Raw genomic sequence first — 26,591 nt, 5'->3', positions numbered from 1 at the left:
AGTGTTGTAATTTTAATTCAATTATTTGTTAAGTGCAAACAAGGATTTTTTTTTTATGGTAAGTCGAACAACCTTTAACACAAAGAGAAAATGAGAAAAACCGTCAAGAGATGCAATGCCAACTTTAGACCAGTAGAGGGCAGAGTTGAATTTAAAACCCAAGATCTGTACTCGTTTATCCGAAGAAGAAAATGGCCGTCAGCACCGACGCCGGGGCGTGTAACAGTCCCACTAAGTTGTGTTTTACCTCCGAAATGTGTTTAAACTAGTCTACATTTTTCGTTTAGTTTCATTTTTGGTTGCAATAGAGGCGAAAATAGGGAGAAAACATAACATACAATAATTTGTACGACAGCTTTATTGTCATTTATAATTTGATTTGTTTTCAACTTAATCGTCTAACGTTAATTTTTCGACGATGTTTGTCAGAAATACATTCAAACTATTTGGTTGTAACTTTAAACGAATCTCCTTGTCAGGACAGATTCTGCCGTCGGCTGCAGCAAGGTAAATGTTGAATTTTTTTACCCGTTTTTATCGACTTTTCAACTATGTCAATACAAAATTGCGCCTACAGGTGTTCAACCTGTTACAATACATTAGTTTTGTATCTTATCTTCATCTCTGTGTGTTTTTTCTGTAGGTTTTCTTTTACTTTTTTCGCAGCGACCTTTAACACACTTTTACGCAATAGCACTTGAGCTATAATTTATTTGGTCGACCTATTATTAAAAGTGATTTATTTTTTTATTCAAAGTTAAGACCCTTTTTTTTACACACTCACAAATGATGTGGATATAAAAATAAGATAAGATAAGAATTAGGTCAAACTTTAATAAAACCTATATATAATGAATTTAAATAACAAAATTCTATGTAGCACTTAAGATTCAAGAGTTTTTATTCGCCATGTTTGAGCGTGCCAAATAAGGAATTTGACTTCGGTAAAATAACCTATAAATATTGTTGACTAGTATATACTGTAAACCACACTATATACTGTAATGTCCTCCTATATGGAGTATATGGGACATGGAAAAAAAAATGTCTGATAGCTTAGCTTAGTTACCAAACCTGAATGGGTAGAAGATAAGTTACAAAACACTGCAAATAGAACATATACCATAAGGTTTTTCCAGACTATGCTTATATGTCTGAAGAAAGCAAATTCATTTTGTTGAAACATATACAATCGTACAGAATTTGAGGATGTCTTGTGGAGCATTTAAGTTTTTTTTATTTCAATACTGGATTCTTTCATCCAGATTGCAGCACAATGATGCTCGAAAACCGGCCCCTTCCTCTCGCCCGGAGACATCCAAAGCAAAGAACATGATGGACATCGGGACTCGGCGCATTTTCAACGAGGACCATGACCTCTTCAGGCAGAGTGTGCGCCGCTTCTTCCAAGAGGAGGTCGTGCCACATCACAAGGAGTGGGAGAAAGCCGGCCAGGTGAGCAGGGAGGTGTGGGAAAAGGCCGGCGAGCAAGGCCTGCTGGGAGTTATGACACCGGAGGAGTGCGGCGGCATTGGCGGGGACCTGTTGTCAACTGCTGTCACGTGGGAGGAACAGTGAGAGAAACAAAACAAAAACATCTGATCAAAATGAAATTTGCTTTCTCATATGCCCTCTCTGTTTTCATTCTCCAGAATGTACTCAAACTGTTCAGGACCCGGTTTTGCGCTTCACTCCGACATTGTCATGCCCTACATCATCAACTACGGTACCAAGGAGCAAATTGAACGTTTCATTCCCAAGATGACTGCCGGAAAATGCATTTGCGCCATTGCCATGACCGAACCCGGAGCGGGCAGGTTGGGACTTTTTTAGAATTGACTCGTTTGAACATTTGGTTTCGTCATTCTAGAGGGAGCTTGCATATTATTTTTGGTACACGAAAAACACTTTCTCCAGCATAAACAATCCAAAATGGCTTGCTTGGTTTTAACAAGGGTTTCATGACCTTTTCAGCGACCTTCAAGGTGTGCGGACATACGCCAAGCGTGATGGCAGCGATTGGATCTTGAATGGCAACAAAGTAAGAAGAAGTACATTTTAGAAATGAAATTTTCCTCATAAGATAATCATTTCCATAAATATCCCCTTCACCTAATGGTTGACAAACTGCTGTCTGCAGGTGTTCATCACCAACGGCTGGATGGCCGACCTGGTGGTGGTGGTGGCCGTGACGGACCGCGAGGCCAAGACGGCCGCCCATGGCATCAGTCTCTTTCTTGTGGAGGATGGCATGAGTGGTTTCCACAAAGGGCGCAAGTTGGAAAAAATTGGCCTGAAGGCACAGGTACGCTCGTTTTGGTGACGTTTGTTATCCTCGCGTTACCTCTCATCATCTTCCCAAAGGACACGGCTGAACTTTTTTTTGAGGACGTGCGACTCCCGGCGGAAGCGCTGTTGGGCGGCCTCAACAAGGGTTTCTACTACTTGATGAACGAGCTGCCACAGGCAAGTGTGCGCTCTGTCTCCCCCCCATCCCCCATCGGCTTCATCTAACGTGATCTGTGATCAGGAGCGTCTGGTGATCGCCGACATGGCCATCGCGAGCTGCGAGTTCATGTTTGAGGAAACCAGGAGCTACGTCCTGCAGAGGAAAGCATTCGGAAAGACGATCGCTCACCTGCAGGTGGGTGACGTGGCGTTTTGGAATTTTGGGACAGCTCAAGTCACTTTGTTGCACAGACCGTGCAGCACAACCTGGCCGAGCTAAAGACGGAAATCTGCGTGGGCCGCGCGTTCGTTGACAGCTGCCTCCAGCTCCACGTGGAGAAGCGGCTGGACCCCGCAACGGCTTCCATGGCCAAGTACTGGTGAGAGCGCTGGTCTCCTCTCCCGTGTGTGGAGCGCCACTCTTAGCGTTGTCTCCGTCCAGGGCGTCTGAGCTGCAGAACAAGGTGGCCACGCGGTGCCTGCAGCTCCATGGTGGCTGGGGCTACATGTGGGAGTACCCCATTGCTAAGTAAGTGCTCGGTAGACCTCACGACACCTCCATCCGCAATCGACGCTGAGCACGTGCAGGACGCTGGACAACCCAAGAAGCTTCCTGAATTGTGCCTTTCTCATTACAGAGCATTTGTGGATTCTCGCATTCAGCCCATCTACGGAGGAACTAATGAGATCATGAAAGAGCTCATCGCGCGGAGCATCGTCAGCCAGAAATGAGACCTGTGCTCACCCTGTTCAGGACTCAAGGTGTTTTTTGTATTTTTATTGTGGAAACACACAAATGGAATCGAATACTATGACTGATGAATATTCAGAAAGCAGAACTGTGCCAATTCTGTTTTTAAAACAAAATAATTGAAAAAAATATTTTTTCCTCGTCTCACCAATACAGTTGACAGGCAAACTCATTAAATCAACTTGGACTTCTATACATTATTATTGTTTTACTTTATGCAATGAATTTTACTGAAAAGGCAGTTATGATGAATAATATTGAATTAGTGTCTTCCATTTTGTTTGAATAAAATTCAATGGAAGTTCTGTAAAACAATCTGCAATGACTTAATTTGTTTTATTCATGATAGGTTCATTAAAATGCAGTATATTTTTATACAAAGTAACCATTTTGTTCCATTTGTTTAAATAAAATTCAATGAAAGTTCTGTAAGACAAAATATAATTACTAGTTTATTTTAATCAATTCATTAAAATGCAGTCTATTTTTATACAAAGTAACTAGTGACATGTAAGAAATAAAGAAGTCGAACCTCCAACTGCGAAGCGAACATGCCAACCACTAGTCACGGTGACTGTGCTGCCAAAGAAGGCAAACCAACCGATTAATTTTATCAATCAACTCCATATTTTCCAGCAGACTTGCAATTTTTAATTCTACCACTAGGTGGCAGCAGAGTCGCGGACAAACTCAAAAGACCAACCCTTCATTTCAAAATAAATATCGTCGCTCTTTTTGTGCTTTGTGTAGCAATAATGTTTTTGCCAATTGTGTTTTAATTGTAAATCACATTTTTGCAAATGACATTGCCATCCAATCCCTGCTCTTTGCGTCTGCCCTCTTCACTGCTCTCACTCGCCCCCTTTCTCTTTTCTTTTTTTTTTTCTCAACCTTCCCTCAGCAACAGCCACACCCTGATGCTTCAGCACCTGCTCGCTCCAAGAGTGCATTTCGCTTTTGGTCCCTTTGTGGTCATTTGCACATTTCAAATCACCACAAGCAGTCACCAGTTTTGTATCCCCCCCGGAGGCGCCCCCTTTGGTGCGATCGCCTTGCCCCAATCCTGCCGCACTTACGGTAAAGATCGTCTCTGCGGTGGGAGGGGCCACTGGGCCCAACAACAGCGCTCATTGTCGGCTGCAGCACTCACTCCCCCTTTCTGATTCACCCAACTACGCGCCGCTTGTGCCGCACTGCCGAAACCGCAGGTAAGAAACCTCCTAACCTTTGTGCGACAATTAGTCAAATATGTTTTTGGACTAATCTGTTGCAGCAATAGAAGATGATAAAAGTTTCGTCAATTGTCATGAATAAGAGGGAATAGAAATATTGACAGCGTCGCATGTGCAACAATGTGTTAATGAGCAGCCTTGCTTTGGAAGTTGCCACACTATCCGCAAATTAATGAAGGATGGCGTTTAGTCAAGTGTTCATTTGTTGCTGACGTCCTCATGGATGGGTGGATGGATGGGCGTCTTGCTTGCTTTTTGCGCAGTCGCGGCAGCCCGCAGCCGGCTGGCCGGCCGGCGCCTTTTGTTCTGCCCCACGCCTGCAAGGTGCTGAAACCGGCGTGTTTCCCCGCCGTGGGCTGAAAATGGAAATGCGCGCATAAATGAAACGTAGTTTACGTTTTGTCTCTTTTATGCTTCGTAATGTTTGGCCGGATTAGGCTCATTCATCCGAGCAAGCCTGTCGCATCTAATTGTCCTTGCATTTATACCTCCCTCACCTTAATATTAGTCTCGATAAAAAAAAAAAAAAAAATTCCCCTTATATATTTTTAATATTAGATTATTTTAATAATCAAATCATTGAGAAGCTGTCGTGGATTTTTTTTTTAATTTCTTTACAATTTAATGAAGTAAAAATGTCAAGTGGACATGTCTTTCCTCCCTCACTACCGCCCCAGTGGGCAGAGATTTAAATAGAAAAAGAAACATTCTGTTATGAAAATAAATAAATGCCCAACTCAAAATCTGTACGTTCACATTCCTGGACATGCATTCCCATGCACCGGATGTTGAACTTGCATTGCAGCTGGCTTGCAGAGCCTTCTCGCAAGGTTCACGTCAAGGTCAACATATGACACCAAAGGGTTCGGACCATGGGATGTGTTGTGTGGTGGACCTTCTACCAGTGTTGGTCTTTCCTGCATGCGTGCCGTCCTTGAGTTGACAGGTTTCACCTACTTCTTTGTGAGGACACGCCCCTTTTAGAGCAGATTGAGTCTAATCGCTGCCAAGGGAGTGACAATGACCTCAGTCACAAACATTTGATTTTGTCTTTTGAATTCAAATTTTCAAGTGACCCGGTCCAAAGTCAGGCCATTGATTGGACACATCATTCTTGGCAGTTCTTGGCAGTTGAGGGTCATTTGGACCAGAAGGGCGATTGAGGTCTCGGGATGTTTTCCGCTGGTTGTCCGCGCCATGCTTTTCACTCAACAGGTGTCTAACCAGAGCTGGCAAGGTGATTCTTTTCCACGATTAAGGCCCTAATCCACTTGACATACGTCACTTGGATGCAACCTGCTGTCCCTGCTTATGGCACTCTCAAATGCTCAACTTGGAACTCTCAGATTCCAGCTTCAATGTGTTGAAGGTCAATGTTCTCGATCGGACTCTTCATCGGAAGTCCATTCGGGATCTCGGACTCTCCCCTCCCACGCTTGCGGGACCCTGACAGCCACGTCTCGGGTCGGCTCGCGGTCGGCCACTCAAACGAGGCCTGACAGCCAGTGTCACATTGCATTCCTCACGGACGATGCCCTTCAACAGAGAGGACACTCATCCGGGGCATTCTTCTCCACTTATTGGCATCTAATAATCTGATTCTGGCTGACCAATTAGGAGGAGTCTTTTATTTAAACAGAACAAAAAAAAATCACTTCTGAGTTGGTATGTACAATATGTTCTCGCGTGCGCTCACGTCCAAGATGATGACATGTGGTCAGTCGTAAAATGTTCTTCCGAGGTTTGCTCGAGAAGAATGCTGGCAACCGTGCCGTTGACGTCTTTCGGGTAATGTTATGGCTTCCGCCTGATGCTATATACGCCCAGCTGTGTCAACTTGGCTGTCATGTCGATTTTTTTTGTCCATTCTATGCTTTTGGAGAGTCTATTGAATTGTATGAGTTTATCATCGCTAGCAAGACATCTGTCGCTAAGCCGCTCCGGAGACCGCGGCTAGCTCGGCGTTTAGCGTCTCCGCGACGCAACACTGGGCCGTTATGACTTCCAGATGTGGTGGTGGCTAAACTACACGATTGTTTGCTCCTTGTCCTCAAGCGTAGAGCGCTGCTTGGTCTGCCCCGAGGAATGAATGAGCTCAATTGTTGGGAGTACCAACTCGGAATCTGGTTCATCAAAAGCGTTTATGTTTTTTACATCTCAATGAGCGTGTGTTTTCCACTCCATCCATTAGGGAGAGTCGTCGGAAATGTAATAGCAGAGGAGAAAATTGACTCTCGGGGCTTGACACGGTTTAAGCATCCCTTAAATTGACGTTGGGTAGTATCCAAGATAACCCATGGATCCATAGGAACCTTGGAGACAGTAGATGTGTCAAGCCAGCGTGACGGCGAGGAGCAGCTGCTGAGTGTGTGAGAGCCACCCCCGACCACCATCAGGATCCAGCCCCTCCCTGCGACGACAATTTTAATGTGGTTAAAAACTTCCGGTCTGAGGCAAAACTCAGAATCGAACGATCTCCAAGAGCCTGAAATTCGCTGGAAGTTTGCGAATCTGCCTAACAGCGCCTTGCATCTCCAAACCGTGGTGTGTTGTTTACTGCCCTGCGAGTCCGGCGAAGGGCCCCTTTCTCCAAGGCAACCCCTGCCATGGAAACCAGCCCCTGAAAGGAATGACGATCATGTATTCCTTCAGCCTGTGGCGCTCCTCACCTGGTCGCTACTGAGCAGCCCCTTATTTCCACTTGGAACCCCCCAAGTGGGACTCAACCTTTGACCTGAGAACACCACAGTAATTGGCGTTACCATGGTGATAATTGTCTGTTCTGGAGCCAACAAGTGTGGGCTCTGTTCAATTCAATTTTTTTTTTTTTTTTTACTCAGTCGGACTGGTCTCACAGGACAGTGAGGGTGGGGGTTGTGTGGTGGTCCATTGGGATTTGACAGTCTTAGTTTGGCTCATTAAATCTGCTCATAAATCCTGCATTGGCATTGTTTTGCAGCTTGGACAGATGTGAACGACCTCTAAGGAAGGACGCTGACTCTTTCTCTCCCTCTCTCTTTCTCGCTCGCTACTCAGTGAGTTGAAAAATGCTGAGTCCCGAATCCAAACTCTTTCCCTGTATGATTTTTATGACTTGATTTTCTGGGAGATTTTTATCATCCATATCTTTCAGAACATCATTCCAAACAGTGTGTGTAAAACTGAAGTACAATTGGACTTGATTGGCTGCGTTAGGAAATGAGGGCATAACAGACTTCAGAAGTTTTTGCTCCTGCCCGATGTTATCTTTTGTGATGTCTACGGGAACGTTATGGCTCTCTTCTCAGACCTGTTTTGTCAACGCCACAAGCTTTTCACGCTTTTGCCGTCGTCACGCCGCAGGATGCCAATTATTGATTGGTGTCCCTCCAGAGCGCCCTGGGTAAAGCGCCCCCCTGTCGGATCTGCATGCTAATCCACCGCCATCTGCTTTTTCCACCCAAGAAGAAAGCAGCATGACGCCTCAATGTCCTCCCCTGAGAATTACCTTCGCATAAATCCAAAGCGCCTCCCTCACCCTCTGGATTTCTTCCTTGGTTCACTCGGCGAAAGAAGTAAAGTCTCCATCAAAGTGTCATGGAACTTGGCACAATAGAGCAGTTTTTCTGCCTGACCGCTAATCAATAGAAGCCGACGAGATTTATCTGCCCCCACTTTGCGTGAGTGGCCAGGATCCTCAGTGATGTCATCGGGTGAATTTGGAGAGTCTTGAAAGTGCTGTAGTTAACTTAGCTCTGATGTTTGGTGCACCATAACACGGAAGCCATGTTTTTTTTTTTTTTTCTTGTTGCTTTCATCTATCATATATAATTTATGATCACATCTAATCTCTTGAATACATTCACTGCATATCACACATCACCACCATGCATTTAACAAGCTGGTGAAGCGCGAGCCCACTCCAGAACCTCGTCCGAGTACAGGAAGTCATCGTCGCCAGGCTTCAGCTGTCCGCTGCAGCATCACTCAGGCTAATTGTGCACTTACTGTAGTTGCTTCCTGTGCATAATGATAAGATGTAATGCATGTGGTGTTGAGGCCATTAAAATACTGCGTCCTGGGAATATAAACTCTGTATTGAATATAAAAACTACTGCTTTGTAGCACTTCGTAAAAACTGCTCTGATTGAGAAAATTAATGTCCATCCTAAAGTCAAGCGCAACATCATAAAATACAGATGCGTGAAATGTTACTATTGTAGGACCTAAAAAGACGGATTTGATATAAAACAAATTTTCCTGTAAGAAAGAATGGAAAGAGATCACTCATTCCAGAGTCAAACTGCTGCCTTCATAAATCTTTAAAGAGGAAGTCAACGCAAAAATTTTCTTTACAATATGTTGGATGTGTCCCGACAAGTCTAAACGCAAAATTCAGATTATTATTTGTTTGTGGAATATGAATTAAACAGGCAAAATCCACCTGTTTGATCCATCTCAGGGGGCGGCCATTTTGCCACTTGCTGTCGACTGAAAATGACATCACAGTTGCCTCCCAGGTTGCAACCAATCACGGCTCAGCTTCAGAAAACTGGTGAGCTGGTTGGCAAAATGGCCGCCACCTGAGATGGATAAAAACAGTTAGATTTTATAATTCATATTCCCCAAATGAAAAATTAATCATAACACAGTGTTTCAACTAGTTGGGCTGCAGAAAACATTTTCCTACAAAGAACATTTTGGTGCTGACTTCTTTTTAAATACAATGTTAAGTAATACTAACATTACTATGACCTGGATGACAACAGGCAACATAGATCGCAACCGAATAGCTTTTTTTGCAGCATTAGTTGGCAAGAATATGTTTGAATTACTGTATTATTTGTTCACACTGAAGTCCTGAAAGAGAACCCAGAGAGGTGACAGAGAGGCAGTGTTCCCTGAGGGTCATGAAGGTTTCTTTTTTTTCAGTCGCACACAGTAGCCGTGTTTGAGTTTGGCACCGGGCGGGTTTAGAATGCAAGGCTACACCCTGTGGCATTTAGAACATTTAAAAAAAAAAAAAAGGGCCATAAAAGCTCTTCAGAATGACCCTGTGTGATGCCCCTATGTCTGACATCACAGCCTTGAAAAAAAATGAAGAAAAAAAATGGTGCCATACTGTGATCTTCAGGCCATAGATGATCAAGAAGAGTTTTAAGATGTAGCTTTAATGCCTTTGAAAATAAATTCTTTATTTATTTAATTTGCCATTTCTGTGAAAAACACACTTGACTAGCTTGTGTGAACCCAGAGTGTTCCGAGCTTAGCCGCCTCTGTGTTATTGCCAAGACGGCGAGGTCAAGGTCTGGCCGACGGCATTAACATGTGCCGGTATAATCAGGATAAGGGCATACACAACTTTTCAAGTTGAGCAAAAATGCCGTTCAATGATGCTCCAAAATCAAAGACAAAAATATAATCAAGCTTGATGTAGTGACACTTGCAGCCTTCCTGCTTCGAATGTCTGACGCAACTTATCTATAGCGAGCCTGTTCAGGACCTATTCCAGAAAAATGATTTAAAGTGACATTTCATTCTAGTTTTACTCTTCTTTATCATCATCATCTATTGCTTAGCGCTTATCCTCATCCTCTTTCTGTCAAGAAATAGGAGAATATTGTATAACATCCAAAGCTCTCGTGCGGTTCTCCAAGTAAGAGTCAAATTGATGCAAGCTTTTTATTTCCTACTCAATCTGTCACATGAAACAAAAGAGACATAAACAATACATTTAAACACCAAAATATTGAAGCCCAACATAATTCTAACCATATTCACAAGCGTGTGTGTTCTTTCTGCTCATATGTGCGTCTTGTGAATGTGAAGAAATTATAAACAGAAAGTGACTTGCAGGAGAAGTGATGACGTCACATGACGTGTCAGCAGCAGAGGCTCACTGATGCTGACAAAGATGAGAGACTCCTTCCTCTCCTTTTTGCATGTCACCCAAGATTCTTCATCGTTATTTCAGTACGGAAACAGTATCGGTACTTTCTGTGTCGTTTGGCAGGGGTGTCAAACGCATTTTTGTACTTATAGTTTCCGTCGGAGGGACATTATGACTGACATCTAGTACCCCGTGAAGAGAAGGTCTGCTTTTTTTTTTGTCTCAGTCCATTAGGATTGTGCTTCACAGAAAACTAAAGATTTCATTTCCTGTGCTAGTAATAAGCATTGAAGCAGGCCTGTTTTCACGCCCCCCCCCACCCCCCCTTGCCTCAGCCATCTTCTTCCCTCGCCGCTTTTGTCTCGCCGCCACATTCGGCCGTGACTGCAAATGAGCTTTGGGACAGAGCAATTGTTCGGCTGACAAGATGCACTCGCTGCTAAACGTTACAAGAAGACGGAATCTCACGCAGAAGATCAAATTGACTCAGTTCTTGGCTAGCTTTTATCTTGGAGCTGGATTCATGTGTCCCACAAACACACTTGCTTTTGACCTAGTGAAGCTCCCATCCCATCCCATCCCCCGATACCGGTTGTGCAGCCATTTGTGTTTTGCTTTGCACGTTTCATCTCATCCCATCTTTTCTTTTCATCTCTCCCTCCCCCTGGCCACCCTCAAATATAAACATAAGGAATCACTCCCAGCTTATGTTAAGAGGACCACATTTACTGCACGGATTATTTTATTTTCTATTGTATCAGGTCTTCTCGGAATTGATTGGAAGGGTTTTTACTGACATATGAATTACAAAGACGTATTTATTTCAAGTTTCAACATCCAGATGATGCCATATCATGATGCCCCTATCAACAGTGTGGTTTACTCTCTAGTCTTTCTTTGCTGCCAGCAACCTTTCGAACGGCGGCCATGACGCAGCGAGCGATGGTGGCATGCGGGCCTTGGGCGAGCGTGGCTGCCACACAACGAAAGCCGCTCAAGGGAGAGATGTTGTTTTGGAGTCAACACGGCTGCTTGTTCCTGTCACTCAGGATCAAATCTGAATTGGAAAGTTGAATGTGGTCGTTGCTAGCATGACACCGTGTAGCATAACCTACCCCGCGGTAGGAGTGAGTCACATGTGCATGTTCCAAGGAAGTCGAGTCCTGGCTCTTAATTGGCTCATTAATTGAATGCGGAACAGATCTTTAGTGACCAACAGGTGAGCTAGGACGTAGCTTAGCATACCTGACTTTGCAGCTTTTAGAGTAATAGATGAAGTTGGTTGTTATTGGTTGGTTTTCAAAAACAAAATAAATTAGCTCATGTTGTTTCAATAAAAGTCAAATGGAATCAAGTCAAAGTCAATTCGTGGCTTTCGTAAGTTGTCCCAAATCCTAAAATGATTGACTTAAGTCCGTTATGTGACTTCAATCCTCCTCTGCCTCTTACCGCTAACCAAACTGAAATGTTTTATATTTAAACAGCGCAGCAGAGTTTAAGCGAGAAAAGCGGAACTGTCTTGCGTGCGGGGAGTATAATTAATGTTTAACACTTTACGATGCCGTGCAAACGTTGCAGCAGGGCAGTGACGGTTTGCAGCATGTTCAAAGTCCTCATGGCTGTCAGGGCACAACCAAAAGTGAGTCGCTTTGCGAGCCATTTTTTTTTTAAGTATCTATTTCTGTGGCAGCGTGTTTCCCACCACTATTGTATTGTTGTCTTCCTCAGGCAAGAAGTACGATATGATTCTTTGTATCATCTCCCATGCAGTATATTTAATTTTAAATCAGGATTTGGAGCACAGCTCCAATCAAAAACACACACACACAGATTGTGCCTATTGGCAGGCGAGGTTTATCAAGCTGCGCAGATTCATTTCCTGTGTCTCCAATGATCAAGTCAAATCTGAGGATTAGGCCAGTTCCCGAAAATCCACCCCCCCCACCCCTCTCATGTTGCCCCCATATATCCTCGTACGCTTTGCTCCATGAGGGTCAAGACTGATGTCTAGATGAGGAGCAAAAATCAGCGTTCTTCCTTCCCAGGGACTCGGGAGGAAGTGTGTGTTTATTTAACCTTGTGCACTTTCGAACTGAGACGCTTGAAAGACGGGCTTTGGAGTTAATGAGGAGCTGATAAGCCGTTATCAGTAGCAGCTAACAAACATGCAGCAGATGATTTTGCTCACAAATGATTGTTCTTTTTTGGTTTTTCAATATTATGTAAGGACGATGAGTGTCGTGTTTCCATTTCTGTCCTACGGTTTGCGTTTGCCACAAAAGTCCAAATATTGGCAAAAGTATTTTTGCTTCACAGTCGCAGTTTGGATTGACTCTGTGAACCGCAGCAGGATACGACATCCTGACTGTCCCCAAAGAGGGGAAACACGCAAATGTGTCTTAAGCTTTAAATCATCACTCTCGCACAGCCACAATGGGCAGTTCCAAGAACTTTACAAATCATCAAAACAACTCGACGGTGGATTCTAAGCAACGGATTCTAATGCTTGTGATTGCTGGGTAAACACTTAAAAAAGAAAAAGAAAAAAAAATTCCCTTTAGGAAAGTCGTGAATGTATTTCTACCATTATTTATATATATATATATATATATATATTTTTTTTTTTTAAATATATATTTGTTTATATATATATATATATATTTTTTTTTTTAATGACAATTTGCATATTTTTCCTAACACATTTTCTTCTTTTTTTTTTTTCCCGTCCTCCTCTCAGAGCACATCCAATCAGACTCGTCAGCATCGTTGGTGCAGGCACCCCTTTGAGTCTGGTAAGCACTCGCGTCACTTCTAAAGTTTTGGATAAAACATGTCTCATTATAATTTCATGTTCACCTATTGGTCGGGTAACCCTCCATTATTGCTTTTGAGCCATGTGATGGGATCTTAAGGCCTAACAATTGTAAGTGACTTGAGCTACAAAAGTAGACCTTTGGCGCCTTGTTGTCACATCTATAGGCAATTACAGAAGCGTATAAAGCTTTTTGAGATTCCCTCCCCGTTGGGATTTGTTGTCAAGGGATTGCATCTGTTAGTCATTAGGATGGCAAACTCCTGGTCGTGCACACGCAGGAGTCCGCAAGTCTCCTACGAGCTCTCCTGGCACTTTCGTTGAAGTTATTTTGGTCCCAACCAAAGTCTGCATAGGGCAGGAAAAAAAAAAAAAAACGTCTGGAACGCTGCCAGACGGTATATGTTGCACGACTTGGACATTTCACACTCGCTTTTCCCATGACTCATTTAAGTGGCTGCCAGATTAGTCCTGCCATTCATGGAGACGGGAAGTTAAGAGGGGGGGGGCTTGGAGAACAAGAAGATATTTATGACCAGCACAAAGTGGTGGCTTCCTGCCGTCTAATAACTTGAAGCTTTTGTTTTGAGCTGCACAGCAGGAAACTACGCACACGTGCGAGTGGCTTAGCCATGCGACTCTCATTTTGTCTGTAATTAAAATGAAAGGCCTGCAAACATAAACAGTAAGGCGATGCAAACAGTCGCCAGACTGGACTTAGATGACATCAGATATTTCAGATGTTTAAAAAAAAAATAGCACTAGCTGGTCAAAATAGAATAAAAGTTACCTGTGCTTCATGTGGAAATATTAATCACAATATTGCTTAAGCACGCCGTGGTATAAAATATAATCAATAACAAGCATCGCCGCCATCTAGAAATTGATGGATTAAAGCAGATCGCCTCCCATTTGTCAGCAAAGAGGCCCACAGCATCCACTGACCTATTTCCGTATCCATAACGTTGGGAAAGATCACTGCGTTGCCAGCAGCATCCTCTGCTGACCACAACAGCCCCTCCCTCCCTCCCTCCCCTCCCTTTTGCCGCCCATCACCATGGAAACGCTGACATCATTGTGGGTGGGGCTAATAAGAGCTCAAAGAAGCTGCAGGCTTAGGCAGAATCCACCAGTCACCTCACAAATCCAATTCATCTCTAATTTGCCTCTTTGGATACAAATAACCCTTTTAAAGCAGAATATAATACCATTTAAATGCCGCCACATCTCCTGTCCAAAATCTATCACAATTAATTTTACTCGAAATGTATTGATTATCATCAATGTGCATTTTTTTATTTTTATTTTAAAAATAGTATTTATTTTTATTTTTTTTATCATATATATATATATATTTTTTTTTTCATGTTTTTGATGATAAACTGCAAATTATAAAATCAATGGCCAAAAGAAGCTGCAGCAAAGGAGTCTAGGCCATAGGTGTCCAACTCAAGGCCCAGGGGCCCAGATACGGCCCGCCACATCATTTTATGTGGCCCACCAAGACAAATTGTGCATCGACCACAAATTGTCTTCACTTCAAAAAATACCGATATTGCTAGCAATCTTTTTTAAATATTTGAACAATTTTTACTAGTCTCTGATTTCAAAACTAGTTCTTCACCAGTTTGTTTAAAATGATGACAAATGGAGATGAAAATATGTGAACACACGCGAGCACAGGAAGGATTAAAGCAAGGTTGGCCTAGTGAGACACCCTGCCAGAGATTCCCCGCTAAATAGATGGTGGTGACATTCCAATGTCGGCAGCACTTTGCGGAGACGTGACGAGTGACCCAGATAAGGGCGGGGTGGGGTTGAGGGGGAGGCAGGGAGGGAGGTGAGGTTGGATTAGGGTCATGGCGGGCGGGGCAGGAAGGTAAGGTTGAGCACAGCAGGGGCTGCCGCGTGCTCAAACCAAAGGAGGACACCTGTCTGTCTGTATGTGTGTCTGCTGGATCAGGTTTAAAGCTTGATTGAGCGTGATGACTCTTTTTTTTTTTAAATGGCACCTGTGATTCAGGTCATATTAGCCGGATGGTGGCCTTTTCTTTCCGGAATGTTCCCCGCTTAAGTTATTATTGATAGTATGGCTTTTATTTGTCAAATTCTTTTTTTCATTTTTTAAATTTCATTTTCCCTGTAATATAGAATGACAATGAAGGCATCATTTCACTGCAGTGGGCACGATCATGTTAAGGATTTTGTTATGAAAGGAAATATTTGAAATATTATGCTGCTTATTGTCCTTGCTTTGCCGATTGGGTCATAATTTTCACCTTTGTTAGAATATCCGAAAATTGCTTCTTGCGCTAATGAGGGCTGCTGTGCCATGTGTTGCACTTTAGATGGCAGGATTGTATCATCAGGCAATTAGCTTTGGCTCCACAATCTCACTGGTCTGCTGCTCCGGTTGCCATAACAACAACCCTCCTTATCAGTATTCACTAATGAGAGGACACGAGAGGTCTGCTTGTTTGTTTTGTCTGCTCCAATGCACCTTGTTGCCTTTATTTGCTAAGTGTTGAAAACAGCTGTGGAGCTTAAGTCAAGTTCATCTGTTCTTTCAAAGTCTTGATGAGAAGAGACAAGAGAGGAAGACTCGATTATTTGAAGTAAGCTCCTTCTTAAACGTCTTTGCAGGTGGCCCATCCCCAGCAGGCAAGCAAGTCAAGGCATGGCAGACAGTCGGCAGCCAGACGAGCATTGGGCCTCCAACGGCCAGAACGGCTACTCGGCCTACCATGAGAACGGATTCCACGGCGGGGCGGCTGCGCATCCTAACGCAACAGGTACGAAGGTGCTGGAACCTTCCGCGAGAAGTCTGTGGCTACGTGTGTGGTGCTATCACCGATGTGTCTCACGTCACCCGAAAAGGAGAGAATGGCTCAGCCTTGTCATGGACTTCCTCCCGCCCATGTCTCGTCAGTGTGTGTGTCTCTTTCTCCCTCCACAGTGGATGACTCAGCCAATTTGCCTCCCTCCCCTCCTCCCTCTCCATCCGCTCAGCAGATTGGGCCGGCGGCACAAGGTATACCCAATGCACACTTTTTAGGCTACGCAAATGGTGGCCAGAGTAAACCCGAGCGTCAGATGATGTCAGACACCACTTTGAGCGTCTGCACCGTGTCAAAGCCGAGATGTTTACACTCACAGGTCATCTCGTTAGTCAGCTTCACAATTGTCTCCGGGACAAAGTAACACATTTTCCCGACCATTTCTGTGTCGCATGCAATCACCCAAATCGGCTAGTCAAACCGCATCGGTAGTTTTTGCCCGTTGCGACCGACAACCCACAACAAATGATGAATCTAAAAGCGTAAAAATAAAATTGAAGTGGAAGGAATAAATCTGAATGCACCGGACATTTATGCAAAATACTACATCAGCATCACAATATTTGTAATCATCGTTTGAGTGCACATAAGAAGAAAAACAAATGAAAACCCCCCCAAAAAAGATTTTTTTCATAATAATAGTAACAAAAATAATAATAATGATGATAATAATAATAATAATAATGATAAATAATAATGATAAATAATAATAAATAATGATATATAATAATAATGAGCTGACTTTGGGCAGGAGGCCCAAAGTGATTGGCAGCCAATCACAGGGCAGATACAATATAAAGAAAGAACCAATCACAGCTAAGGACAATTTAGAAGTATTCACGTGTTTTTTAATGTTGCAGAAAACCAAAGTACAGAGAGATACTAATATGCTAACTCCACAGAAGAGGTGCTCAAACCTCCAACTTTAGAACTGCGAGGCAGAACCACTAGTCCACTGTGCTGGAAAATGACATGTCTCCTTTAATTTGAACATTCGACACAAAGACGCCACTCTCCTTCCTATTCTTGGCAAGATTTTCTCCGTATCCGCTCGTCGTTGGTTTGTTTACATCACATGTGTCTCCATTCTAGATCCAAATGTCTTGTGACCCCCTGTAACCCCAATTCCCTCCATGTCTCACCCACCTCCCTCCCTTGTCTGAGAAGATAAATTAGAACCTGTCAGTGCTTTCTCTGCGGAGGAGCAACAACAGGATGAGGATGAGCAGGAGGAAGTTGCCGTTTGCCAGGAGGAGGAAGTGACATATGGGCAAGCGGGCGCCTTAGAGCAGAAAGATTTGCTAGCCGAAGCGCAGGTTTGGGGCCGCGAGCAAGCTCAGACACCTGAGCTGCAAAATGGAGGAAGTCGTCACAGGGAACACAGTCCTTCAGAACAAGGTTTGTCGGGGGCCACGTGCAAAGGGGTGACTCCTCCTTTCTGAGCGTGGGACTGAGCGCATGTGTGTGATTGGAGACAAAAAAAAAAAAGCACATCCCAAATAATTTCTTGCTTTGTTGCAGCTCGTCCATCCTTATGATTTTGTGCTTTTCCGCAGTTGCCTTTGCTTTTCGCGGAAACTCTTGTCGGACTCGACCACGTGTTGCTTGACCTTTGTGTGTTGCCAGCTACATTGCAATTAGCATTTAGCACTTTTTTAGATTTGGTGTGCAAACCTGAACATGAAACAAAATGTTCCTCTGTAAGAACGTACAATGGGGAGAAAAAAAAAGTTGAATTACTTTTTTTTTTTGGTCAAGCCACTTGCATTGCAATAGGAATTGAATAATTTGACCACGCCTTTCCTTTTTTTGTCATCATGCAAGTCATGGCTTCATTTCATTAGCTGCTGTGACAATGGAGAGCTTCTGTGTGCTCAAGGTCTCGGCTTGGCTGTGGTTGCCCAGCTTTTTGTGGCTGCTGCTGCTGCTTCGAGTTGACATGACTGAACACAAAGTCGTACAGTGTCCTCCCCAACTTACAGCCCGACTCGAAGAAAAGACCGAAAAGGAGGGAACCCGAGAGGAAACCGTCGAAGCAATCCAAGTAATTTCGCAATCTGGTGCAGAGGTAAAAGCTGATACGGGCTCGGACTCAAAAACCTACTTTAAGTTTCTCACCACGTCTGAAGAGAGCGAAGATGAAGCGGAGGGACGGAAATCAAGAATGTCTTCTGAACACTTGTGTCCTGTCCCTGGAAGATTTTTATTCAAACTCACCCTTGGAGAGCAAATGATGGGTGAAGACCAACAAGGGGAGGTCTTTAACGAATATTCTGTCCCCATGCCTTCTCCTGAGGATTCTTCTTACCCTTTGATGGATTTTCAAGTCAACAACCTTGGAGATCAAACAATCGATAATAAAGGATCTAATCTTGGAATATCGCAAAAATCACCTTCACGGGCAAAGATACTGGAAAGAGCTGTGACCAGTGGAATGAAACCAGATCGCCTCAGAATCCCAAAAATTGGTCCAAAAGACATACTGATTGAGTTTCCTTTGGGGAACGCTCTACCTGGTGACATGAAGATACCAACAATTCCTGAAGTCGACATTGAAAAAGACCCTTCAAGAGAAGCCTCTCCTATCCCACCGGACACTTCCTTCATCTTTACATCTCCAGAAACTGAGCATGAGAGACAGAAACAAGACTGCAAGAAGTTGCTCGGTGATCCCAGAACACCTGCAAGGTCAGAAATACGAGGAAAGGATGAGATCCCTGAAGCCCAAAAGCCCTCTGATGGAACGAGTGCACTCTACTTGCAGGAAGGCTCACCAAAGCCACAATTTCCCTCTCCAGTCATAATTATACCTCAAGTGGAAGAAGAGGAGGACCAAGAGGTTGTTGAAGACCTCAGATGTGATGTTGATGAGCCTGAGCTCTCCAAAGTGGATCAGAAGGAGCCACAAGTGGGTCAGGTGATCCAGGAAAATAACCGTGTCGGGCAAGCGAAGAGCCATTTTTGCAGCCCATCCGTATGTTCTGATGATGACCGTCAAGATGATGCAACTGAAATAAAAGAGGAGAAGACTGGTATGCACTCATCCATGGAGATAAGTCAAAAGATAGAAGACCCCAGTCAAGCTTCTATTGATGAAGCTCCAGCAGATGTCTCCATCTGTGACACAGACAGTAGCTGGATTGATTCAAAAGGTACCCAGAATAAATATTTTACGACATACAGTGGAATCTCAAAGGTCAAAAAACGCCCTTTGTACAATTTTTTTTTTTTTTAGATAATAATTGCAATGTAGCATGAAGCCGAAGTACCGATACAAACAAGCTCAAGGAGAATATTTCCCACCATAAAACCAGAGCCCAGATTCAAACCCGGATCTTCAGAACTTCTTGGCTGGCAGATGTCCGAATTACCACCTTCCACCTGAGAACCTCAACTATGAAAATGGGTTGATTTTGAAAATGCAAGACATATTTGATGGCGGTCAAGTTCTTGTGCGACAAAAAGATACCAGTTGAATTCTGAGTTTGGCCTGAGAGGTTCCACTGTATTTGTATATCGGAAAAGTTAGCAGTATGGAGAATTGGTTCCTTTTTTATGCCTCTCCACTGCAGATGATGACATAACTATCACGACAAAGCAAATCAGAACTTTCCCGCCGACCCAGAGCGTCACCCTCGGGGTGGACACGCCCACTAAACGGTTCCCGGGCAGAGGAAATAAAGTGTCCCGCAAAGGTCTCGGCTTTCGTCCAAAAGAGGAGATGAAGAAGAAAAAAGGTTACAAATTCCCCCCTTGCTCGCGTTGATTCGTTTTGTATCGGCGACGACCAATGTGAGTTTGACGATGTGGTTAATTTTGTTTTTCCCCTCTTTGCTAGTCGCCATCATACGCAGGGCGGACCAGAATAAGGTCTCAGCCTTCCAGGCTCGAAAAAGTCTAGCCAAAGCTGTGGTCAAACATCCTCGGCCAGCTCTGCTTCACAGACGCAAAGCCGCAGGTGAACACCAATATTTGGCACCGTGGATAGAGAGAGCGCACCGTTGTTTCAAAAGAGCTTCCCACCATGAAGCCTAAACAATGTGTATAAACACAATTTAGGTCGTGGGAATATTCAGGAATGCTCTCTCTCTATTGGTGGCTTTTTTTTTTTTAAGACTTTAAGCAGTTGTAGTGTGGCTGGCAACATCATGTGCTGCTCATTTTCATCACAAACATTTTTTTTTTGGAACCTCCACAAGCGCTCCAGTTCTGCTTCATATTTAAGTATGTTGTTTTCATATATTTTTGCCGGGACAATGTGATGTTTTGCTTGTTGAAAAAGACTGACCTGGATGATCCTGCTGATCCATCACTTTGCATTTAATCTTTATAAAGGGACAAGTCAATACAATATTTGAATCCCACCACTCCCAAGCGACTCTCTTTGCTGTTTGACGTTGATCATGAAAAAAAAAAATGTTTTCTTCGCAGGTGTAGAAAGCTCTCAGCCCTTAAGTGTCCACCAGTCCAGGGAGAGACCCACTGTAAGTTAGCCACCAATCTTTTTGCCACGTGTATTGCATGAAAACACTTTTTTATTTTTTATTTGTTTTATTTCTGCATGGTTGCATTTGTATCTCGCATTGTGTCTTGCATGCCAGCCTTTGTCCTTGCATCTGTCTCGGCAGAGAACATCTGTAAGTATAAATGTTTGTGTGCATGTCATTCATTCACTTTTTTACTTTTTCACTGAGCTTGTTTTGTCTTGTGCATCATCAGGGAAGTTAAAATGATGACATTTTTTTGTGGCCCATGACTTTGGATAATATTTTAAATTTGACACGTTGACCTTTTGGGAGCCAAAGTGCTATTTTATCACTGGGATACAGCAAGCTAGCTAGCTAGCTAGATCTAAAGCGATATTTAAAGTGTGGTCTGAAAGAAGGTACAAAATGTTTGCAAAAATTCAATCAAATCCATGATATAAAACCCATAAATAGGCATACAGTAATCCCTCGTTTATCGCGGATAATTGGTACCAAAAACCACCAACAAGAACTACTGGGCAGGCTAAAGAGTTAGCGGAAAGATGCTAATTCGGGATCATGCTAACACGCGAAAACGGACTTCTAAAGGAATGTAAACGAACATTTGGAGCAATACTACATTGTTCATAAGGTTAGACACGTTTCCTCAAGTTAGAAGCTTTATTTTGACTTTTAAATGTTTTTTTAATTTTGAAAAAAAATCCGCGATGTAGGGAAGCCGCGATAAACGAAACGCGAAGTAGCGAGGGATCACTGTATTTCAACATGTCATAATGTCTCCATCTGTCTGTCTGCCATGTCGCCACCATCCGTCTTCCATGCTTCTCTCCATCTTGGTGGCCGCCACCCAGAGCCCCACGCGACCCGTTCTGTTAAAAATGGCAATGCAGAGCCAGCAATCCCCGCGGCCTGACTCCGCATGTAGCCCTAAACGGAGCCCCCAGGTGGAGGCGGTGCTTAGTGAGGCCCCGCCCACCTTGGCATGCTCCCGCACTGCCCCTCAGAAAAACATACAGGTAGCGAATGGGGGAAAAAAAAGTGTGTGAAAATAAGCAGACCTGTGATATGATTGTCAACTTTTGTTTTGCGTTCAGGAGAGAACATACCGTAGTCCAGAGAAAAGGTCATCGCTCCCCAGGCCGTCCAAGTCACTGACACGCCACCTTCCTGCATCTGAACAAGAGGACAACAGCACCCCCTCCAGGCCAACCTGTAAGCTTTGCCAGTGTTTTGAAGCCTTAATTGAGCTAAGGCGCATATTTTAGTTTTTAAATATACCGACAGATATAATGATGATTTCGTTTAAATTTACTACAAATTTGTAAGTAAATGTGAATATTTTTAAAGGTGAAGACAAAAATTGTCAAAATTAATCAATTGACAACTAATTCACTTTTCTATTTTATCAATCAAATAATCATTTATCACTCACCATATTTACCCATTCCACGCCTCCGCCTTCCTTCCTCCTTTAGCCATCAACACCGAGGTCAAGGGTGACAGCAGGTCTGGGAGGGGCCCTAGTATGGCAGGTAGTGCTCCTTTTAGCATCATCGCAACCTTCTTTTCATTGTCTAACAATTTTTTTTTGTTGACTGTTAGGTTGGCAGCTCCATCATAACTTCAAATGTTATTATTATGTGTTATGTTATTGTGTGATCATCATCTCGTTCCTTCCATGGCAGGCACGGACTCTGGACGTTCCTGGTCAGCTCGCAGCGGCACTTCGACCCCCGGATCCTCTGCGGTTACGCCCGGCACACCCCCAAGTTACGCCCGCACGCCCGGTTCGCGCACCCCCGGAAGCCACACGCCCAAGTCCTTCAGCGTTCTCCAGGAGAAGAAGGTCGCCATCATCCGCACCCCGCCCAAGTCGCCGTCTTCCGCCCAGCGGCAGTTGAAGGTTCTCAACCAGCCCTTGCCTGACCTCAAGAATGTCAAGTCCAAAATTGGATCCACCGCCAACCTTAAACATCAACCTAAGGGTGGACAGGTAATAGTGCTGTTTTCATATTTAGAAAAAAAATCATAAATAGTAGAAATGCTTACGTCTTCTTCTCTTCTGACTGAATATTGCCAAATTTGTTTTAGTCAAATATTAAGAGTGTGCGTCTGGAATCCGAAACTCTTCAGTCCTTTCCAGTCCACTGCTCTTGTCCCTCCTTTGAGCCCCATTCTAACTTTCAAACTTCTCGTCTCTACATTATTAAATTTTAGAAAAAAATATATATATATATGTGTGTGTAGACACACACTTGTACAGTATACACTGTTTGCATTTTTTTTCTCTCTTTTTTTGCTAATTGCTTCATGTAGAGTATTTTATTGATGAGGTATAACCAAAAATGAAACACTAAATACATATTAAAAATAAATGTTAAAACACATTGATCAATCATTGCACATTTGACATTGAGGCACACATAGATTTTTTTTTCCTATTATTTCTTTTTGATCTAGGTGCAAATTTTAAACGAGAAGGTGGACTTCAGTCATGTTCAATCAAAGTGCGGCTCCAAGGATAATCTGAAGCACACGCCCAAAGGAGGCAATGTATGTACGGCTCTATCTTTTCTTGCTCTCTTCCTTCTCTCCTTTTATTCCGGGTCCTTCCATGACCCTGTAATCCCTCCGTGGGTTGCTCCATGAGCAGGCTGCTTTTTTAAAATGCTGCGTTCAAACAAGTGTGGTTTAACTGAGCTGGAAACAGCAACTCTGAGGATTTAAGAAATAGTTTCCAGGGGGGAGGAGCTTCTCCGGAAGCCCAACCCAGACCACTTGGGTGGCCCTTCTCTCTGCCGCTTGTCTGCATAAAAACCAAAAACAAGTACCTTGTCATTGCCAGGTCATGATTCCGAGCGTTAAACTGGACTTTAGCCACGTGCAGGCTAAATGTGGCTCCCTGAACAAACTCCAGCACACCCCGGGCGGAGGAAATGTGAGTTGACGCGACAACAAAAAGTTAAAAATAAACGGTCGTCATCAAGCTGTTTTGGAATTAGTGGTGTATAAATATATGTAGAAATGTATTAAATATATATATATATATATTATTCATATATATATATATATTATGTTTGTATATATTTATTAAATGTATTAAATATATATATATATTATTTTTGTATATATTTAAATATATATATAATGTATATGTATTATATATATTATTTTATATATATATAATATATATAATGTATGTGTAAAAAAGATGTTTATACATCACTAATATTGATATATATTCTATAACATATCATAATATTTAATATATATTATATTTATAAATTTAATGCTACATGTTTTTCTCATTCATATTTTTTAGACATATTTTCAGTCCGTACAATACAAAATGTATATAAATTCTTGTAAGTATAAACAAAGCGCCACAGCTTTATTTCCCTATACTATATTATAATATTTAATATATATTATATTTATACATTCAATGCTACATGTTTTTTTTAATTCATATTTTGTTAAACATATTTTCAGTCTGTATTTTGTATTGACAAAATGTACATAAATTCTTGTAAGTATAAACAAAGCGCCACAGCTTTATTTTCCTTTAGCGCTTTCACGCGCTGGCATCGCCACCTCTTGTCTCAGTTGAGTACAAATTAATCTGAATTTATCCGCATGCATGTCGTGCCACCCCCGTGCTTATTCGGAGATCATCCCGCTATCATACTGCCGCTCTTTCCCACGCTGTAAACACAGAATGACACGGACACGCCACTGCTTCTTACAGGTCCAAATCCAGAGCAACAAAATCGACTTGAGCCACATCACTTCCAAATGCGGCTCCATGTCCAACATCCGCTACAGGCCAGGTAGAGAGACCCACACGATCCAAATGGATAAGATCGGAACCATTTAGTCCGTCCTCATTCTGTCGTTGTTGTTTAGGCGGAGGCAACGTTCGGATTGAGAATGTCAAGCTGGACTTTAAAGACAAAGCTCAACCCAAGATCGGCTCAATGGACAACGCCAGCCACATGCCGGGTGGCGGGAACGTGATGGTAAAATGTTGCTTTTAATTGGCCTGGGTGTGGAAAAATAACATTTTTTTCTTGAATTTGTTGATACACATCGTTAATTTCAAGCAGGGGTGTCAAATTCATTTTTTTGGCGGGCCGCATTGTAGTCATAGCTTCTTTCGGAGGGCCATTATGACTGTCAACCCAAATAAATATATAAATAATATATTATATACAGTAAAAGCTACAAAACAAACTGACAACTTGTTTTCAAATCAGATGAGTTAAAACTGGTCAAATATTTAAAAAAAAAAAAGATATTATTAATTTAAAATTCTAGTAATGACACCCAATTTGTCTTTGCGGGCCACATAAAATGATGTGGCGGGCCGTATCTGGCCCCTGGGCCTTGACTTTGACACCTGTGATTTAAAGTCTTAAAAATAATTGGCAGATGTAGATAGTTAATGGAAAATGCAACAAAGTTTAGGAGTGGACAGAGAAAGTCGAATAAATGGAACTCAACTCTTATTTAACGTTTTCAACATTTTCTTTGCGTTTTTCGTTCTGAACGCTCGCAATGTCGTCATCAGATCGAGAGCCACAAGCTGAGCTTCCGTGAGACCGCCAAAGCCCGGGTGGACCACGGTGCGGAAATCGTTGTCACCCACTCCCCCGGGCTGGGGTTGGGTGGCACCTCGCCTCACTTGTCCTCCGACGGCAGCATCAACCAACTGGATTCGCCGCAGCTCGCCACACTGGCCCAAGATGTTACGGCCGCGCTGGCCAAGCAGGGCTTATGAGCTGCTCGCTTTGGATCATCCCTCCATTTCCTCCATGGTCCTCTCCAGACCCTCCACCTCAACGGATCTTCTTTCCAGAGGCATTTCAAAAGAGAATCCTCCAATTACTGTCCATCCACTCCTTACACAAGTTACTGTTTTCCTCCTTCGTTGGACTTTGGTGTAATTTGAAGAGAGCGTGTCTGCTATAAGATTGTACAGCGAGTTTTTTTTTTTTGTTTTTTTTTAAAGCATCGCCGCATTGCTCTTGCATGAGGACCACTCGTAAAGTAAACTCAATTTACAGCAACTTAGAAAACTGTTTGAAACTGTGACAAAAGGAACTACTAGCTTCATATCTGAGAGTCTGAGGAGCATGTCGGTTTGAAGAAATGCAGCATTGAAAGTCAAAAGATTTGGTTTTATGATGTGCGATGGTGACCTGTTGGGAAGTTTGTGTTGTATGTGTTTTTATATTTCACGGTAGTTTTGTACGTTGGCTGTGGCTGCATTCCTCAAATACATTGATTTTTATTTCCTGCAAATGAATTCTTGTTTCTCTGCTTTTTAAAGGTCGTTGAGTACGCAAAAGGTCAAAAGGCTCCTCATACTAGCTTGGGGAGGCTTTTACTCCACTACAGAGAAAAAGGGAAAATGAAATGTTTTGTATCCAAACATTCCGTTTAAGAGAGCGTGGATGTGATTGAAGCAGTCCAAAACTGAAGAGTGCATGGAAGACGTGTAATAATTTCCAAACTGTTCTTGTGTGTTCTCCGCTCACTGTTGTGAATGTCCCGCCCTGATGTCTGTTATCTGCCCTCCAGTGTTGATCTCCACCTGTGGATGTGTATTTAAAAAAAAAAAAAACATGTTTGCAATGTTGTCATGGGTAAATGCTCACATGGAAAACAATGACAAGGGAAATAAAGAAGACTAAAAATACTTCACAGATAGTTTATGGTTTATCAGATGTTGGAGATGCATTTTACTGAGAAATTGATGTGAAAAGTGCTATATAAAATGTTGGGATGATGTCATAAGAGTGTAGATTAACAATAGTTATCTATATTGATACTAATTATGTTGATTGTAGTCAATCATCATACTGAGAGCTGTAAATAATATTTTCGGTTCACATGGTAAAACCTAAATATCAATTCAGAGATGGACTTTTTTTAAAAAAACATTACTTTTGATTCATCTCTGTATTGCGCGTATGGTCATAATGTTGTGGCGCATTTTTTTGAGGGGGGAGGCACTGCCCCGGCCCCCCCCCCCTCTAGCTACGCCAGTGTACAGATGCGTCTTCTTCGCCGCGTGCACGCGCGTTCATCGACTTTCAGTGACCTTTTCGCTGTCGCTGTTGATGGGCGGTTCTAAAACCTCCTCCCCCTCC

At 42.9% G+C, this 26,591-nt stretch overlaps 2 protein-coding genes across 10 annotated transcripts; both read left to right on the top strand.

The window, feature by feature from the left end:
• Nucleotides 1-175: 175 nt before the first annotated feature.
• acadl (acyl-CoA dehydrogenase long chain) lies at nt 176-4,242 on the top strand. Of its 2 annotated transcripts, XM_088369884.1 has the most exons (11): nt 176-507; nt 1,266-1,574; nt 1,653-1,817; nt 1,975-2,041; nt 2,141-2,305; nt 2,365-2,466; nt 2,531-2,644; nt 2,701-2,828; nt 2,891-2,977; nt 3,087-3,210; nt 4,101-4,242. In XM_088369884.1, the coding sequence occupies exons 1-10, from the start codon at nt 419-421 to the stop codon at nt 3,178-3,180; spliced, it is 1,320 nt and encodes a 439-aa protein (XP_088226010.1). In that variant the 5' UTR covers nt 176-418; the 3' UTR covers nt 3,181-3,210; nt 4,101-4,242. The 2 variants fall into 2 exon arrangements, with proteins under 2 accessions (XP_088226010.1, XP_088226009.1); XM_088369883.1 differs by lacking the exon at nt 4,101-4,242 and having other exon boundaries at nt 3,087-3,514.
• Nucleotides 4,243-4,313: 71 nt separating this feature from the next.
• Nucleotides 4,314-26,137, top strand: LOC148402852 (microtubule-associated protein 2-like). Of its 8 annotated transcripts, XM_088369882.1 has the most exons (19): nt 4,314-4,407; nt 13,038-13,092; nt 15,756-15,904; nt 16,069-16,143; nt 17,117-17,347; nt 17,932-19,101; nt 19,522-19,686; nt 19,788-19,907; nt 20,381-20,433; nt 20,551-20,586; nt 21,288-21,452; nt 21,531-21,648; nt 21,912-21,968; nt 22,122-22,429; nt 22,897-22,989; nt 23,282-23,374; nt 24,185-24,266; nt 24,343-24,455; nt 25,007-26,137. In XM_088369882.1, exons 3-19 carry the CDS (start codon nt 15,790-15,792, stop codon nt 25,214-25,216), a joined length of 3,204 nt encoding a protein of 1,067 aa, XP_088226008.1. In that variant the 5' UTR covers nt 4,314-4,407; nt 13,038-13,092; nt 15,756-15,789; the 3' UTR covers nt 25,217-26,137. The 8 variants fall into 8 exon arrangements, with proteins under 8 accessions (XP_088226008.1, XP_088226004.1, XP_088226003.1 ...); XM_088369878.1 differs by lacking the exons at nt 4,314-4,407; nt 13,038-13,092; nt 15,756-15,904; ... (1 more) ...; nt 17,117-17,347; nt 21,288-21,452 and having other exon boundaries at nt 17,354-19,101; XM_088369877.1 differs by lacking the exons at nt 4,314-4,407; nt 13,038-13,092; nt 15,756-15,904; ... (1 more) ...; nt 17,117-17,347; nt 22,897-22,989 and having other exon boundaries at nt 17,354-19,101.
• Nucleotides 26,138-26,591: the final 454 nt, after the last annotated feature.

Source organism: Syngnathus floridae, chromosome 2 (genome assembly GCF_059516105.1).
Source record: "Syngnathus floridae isolate MCC-2025c chromosome 2, RoL_Sflo_1.0, whole genome shotgun sequence".
In the NCBI taxonomy this organism is placed as follows: Eukaryota; Metazoa; Chordata; class Actinopteri; order Syngnathiformes; family Syngnathidae; genus Syngnathus; species Syngnathus floridae.
This window is presented reverse-complemented; position numbering and strand designations above follow the sequence as displayed.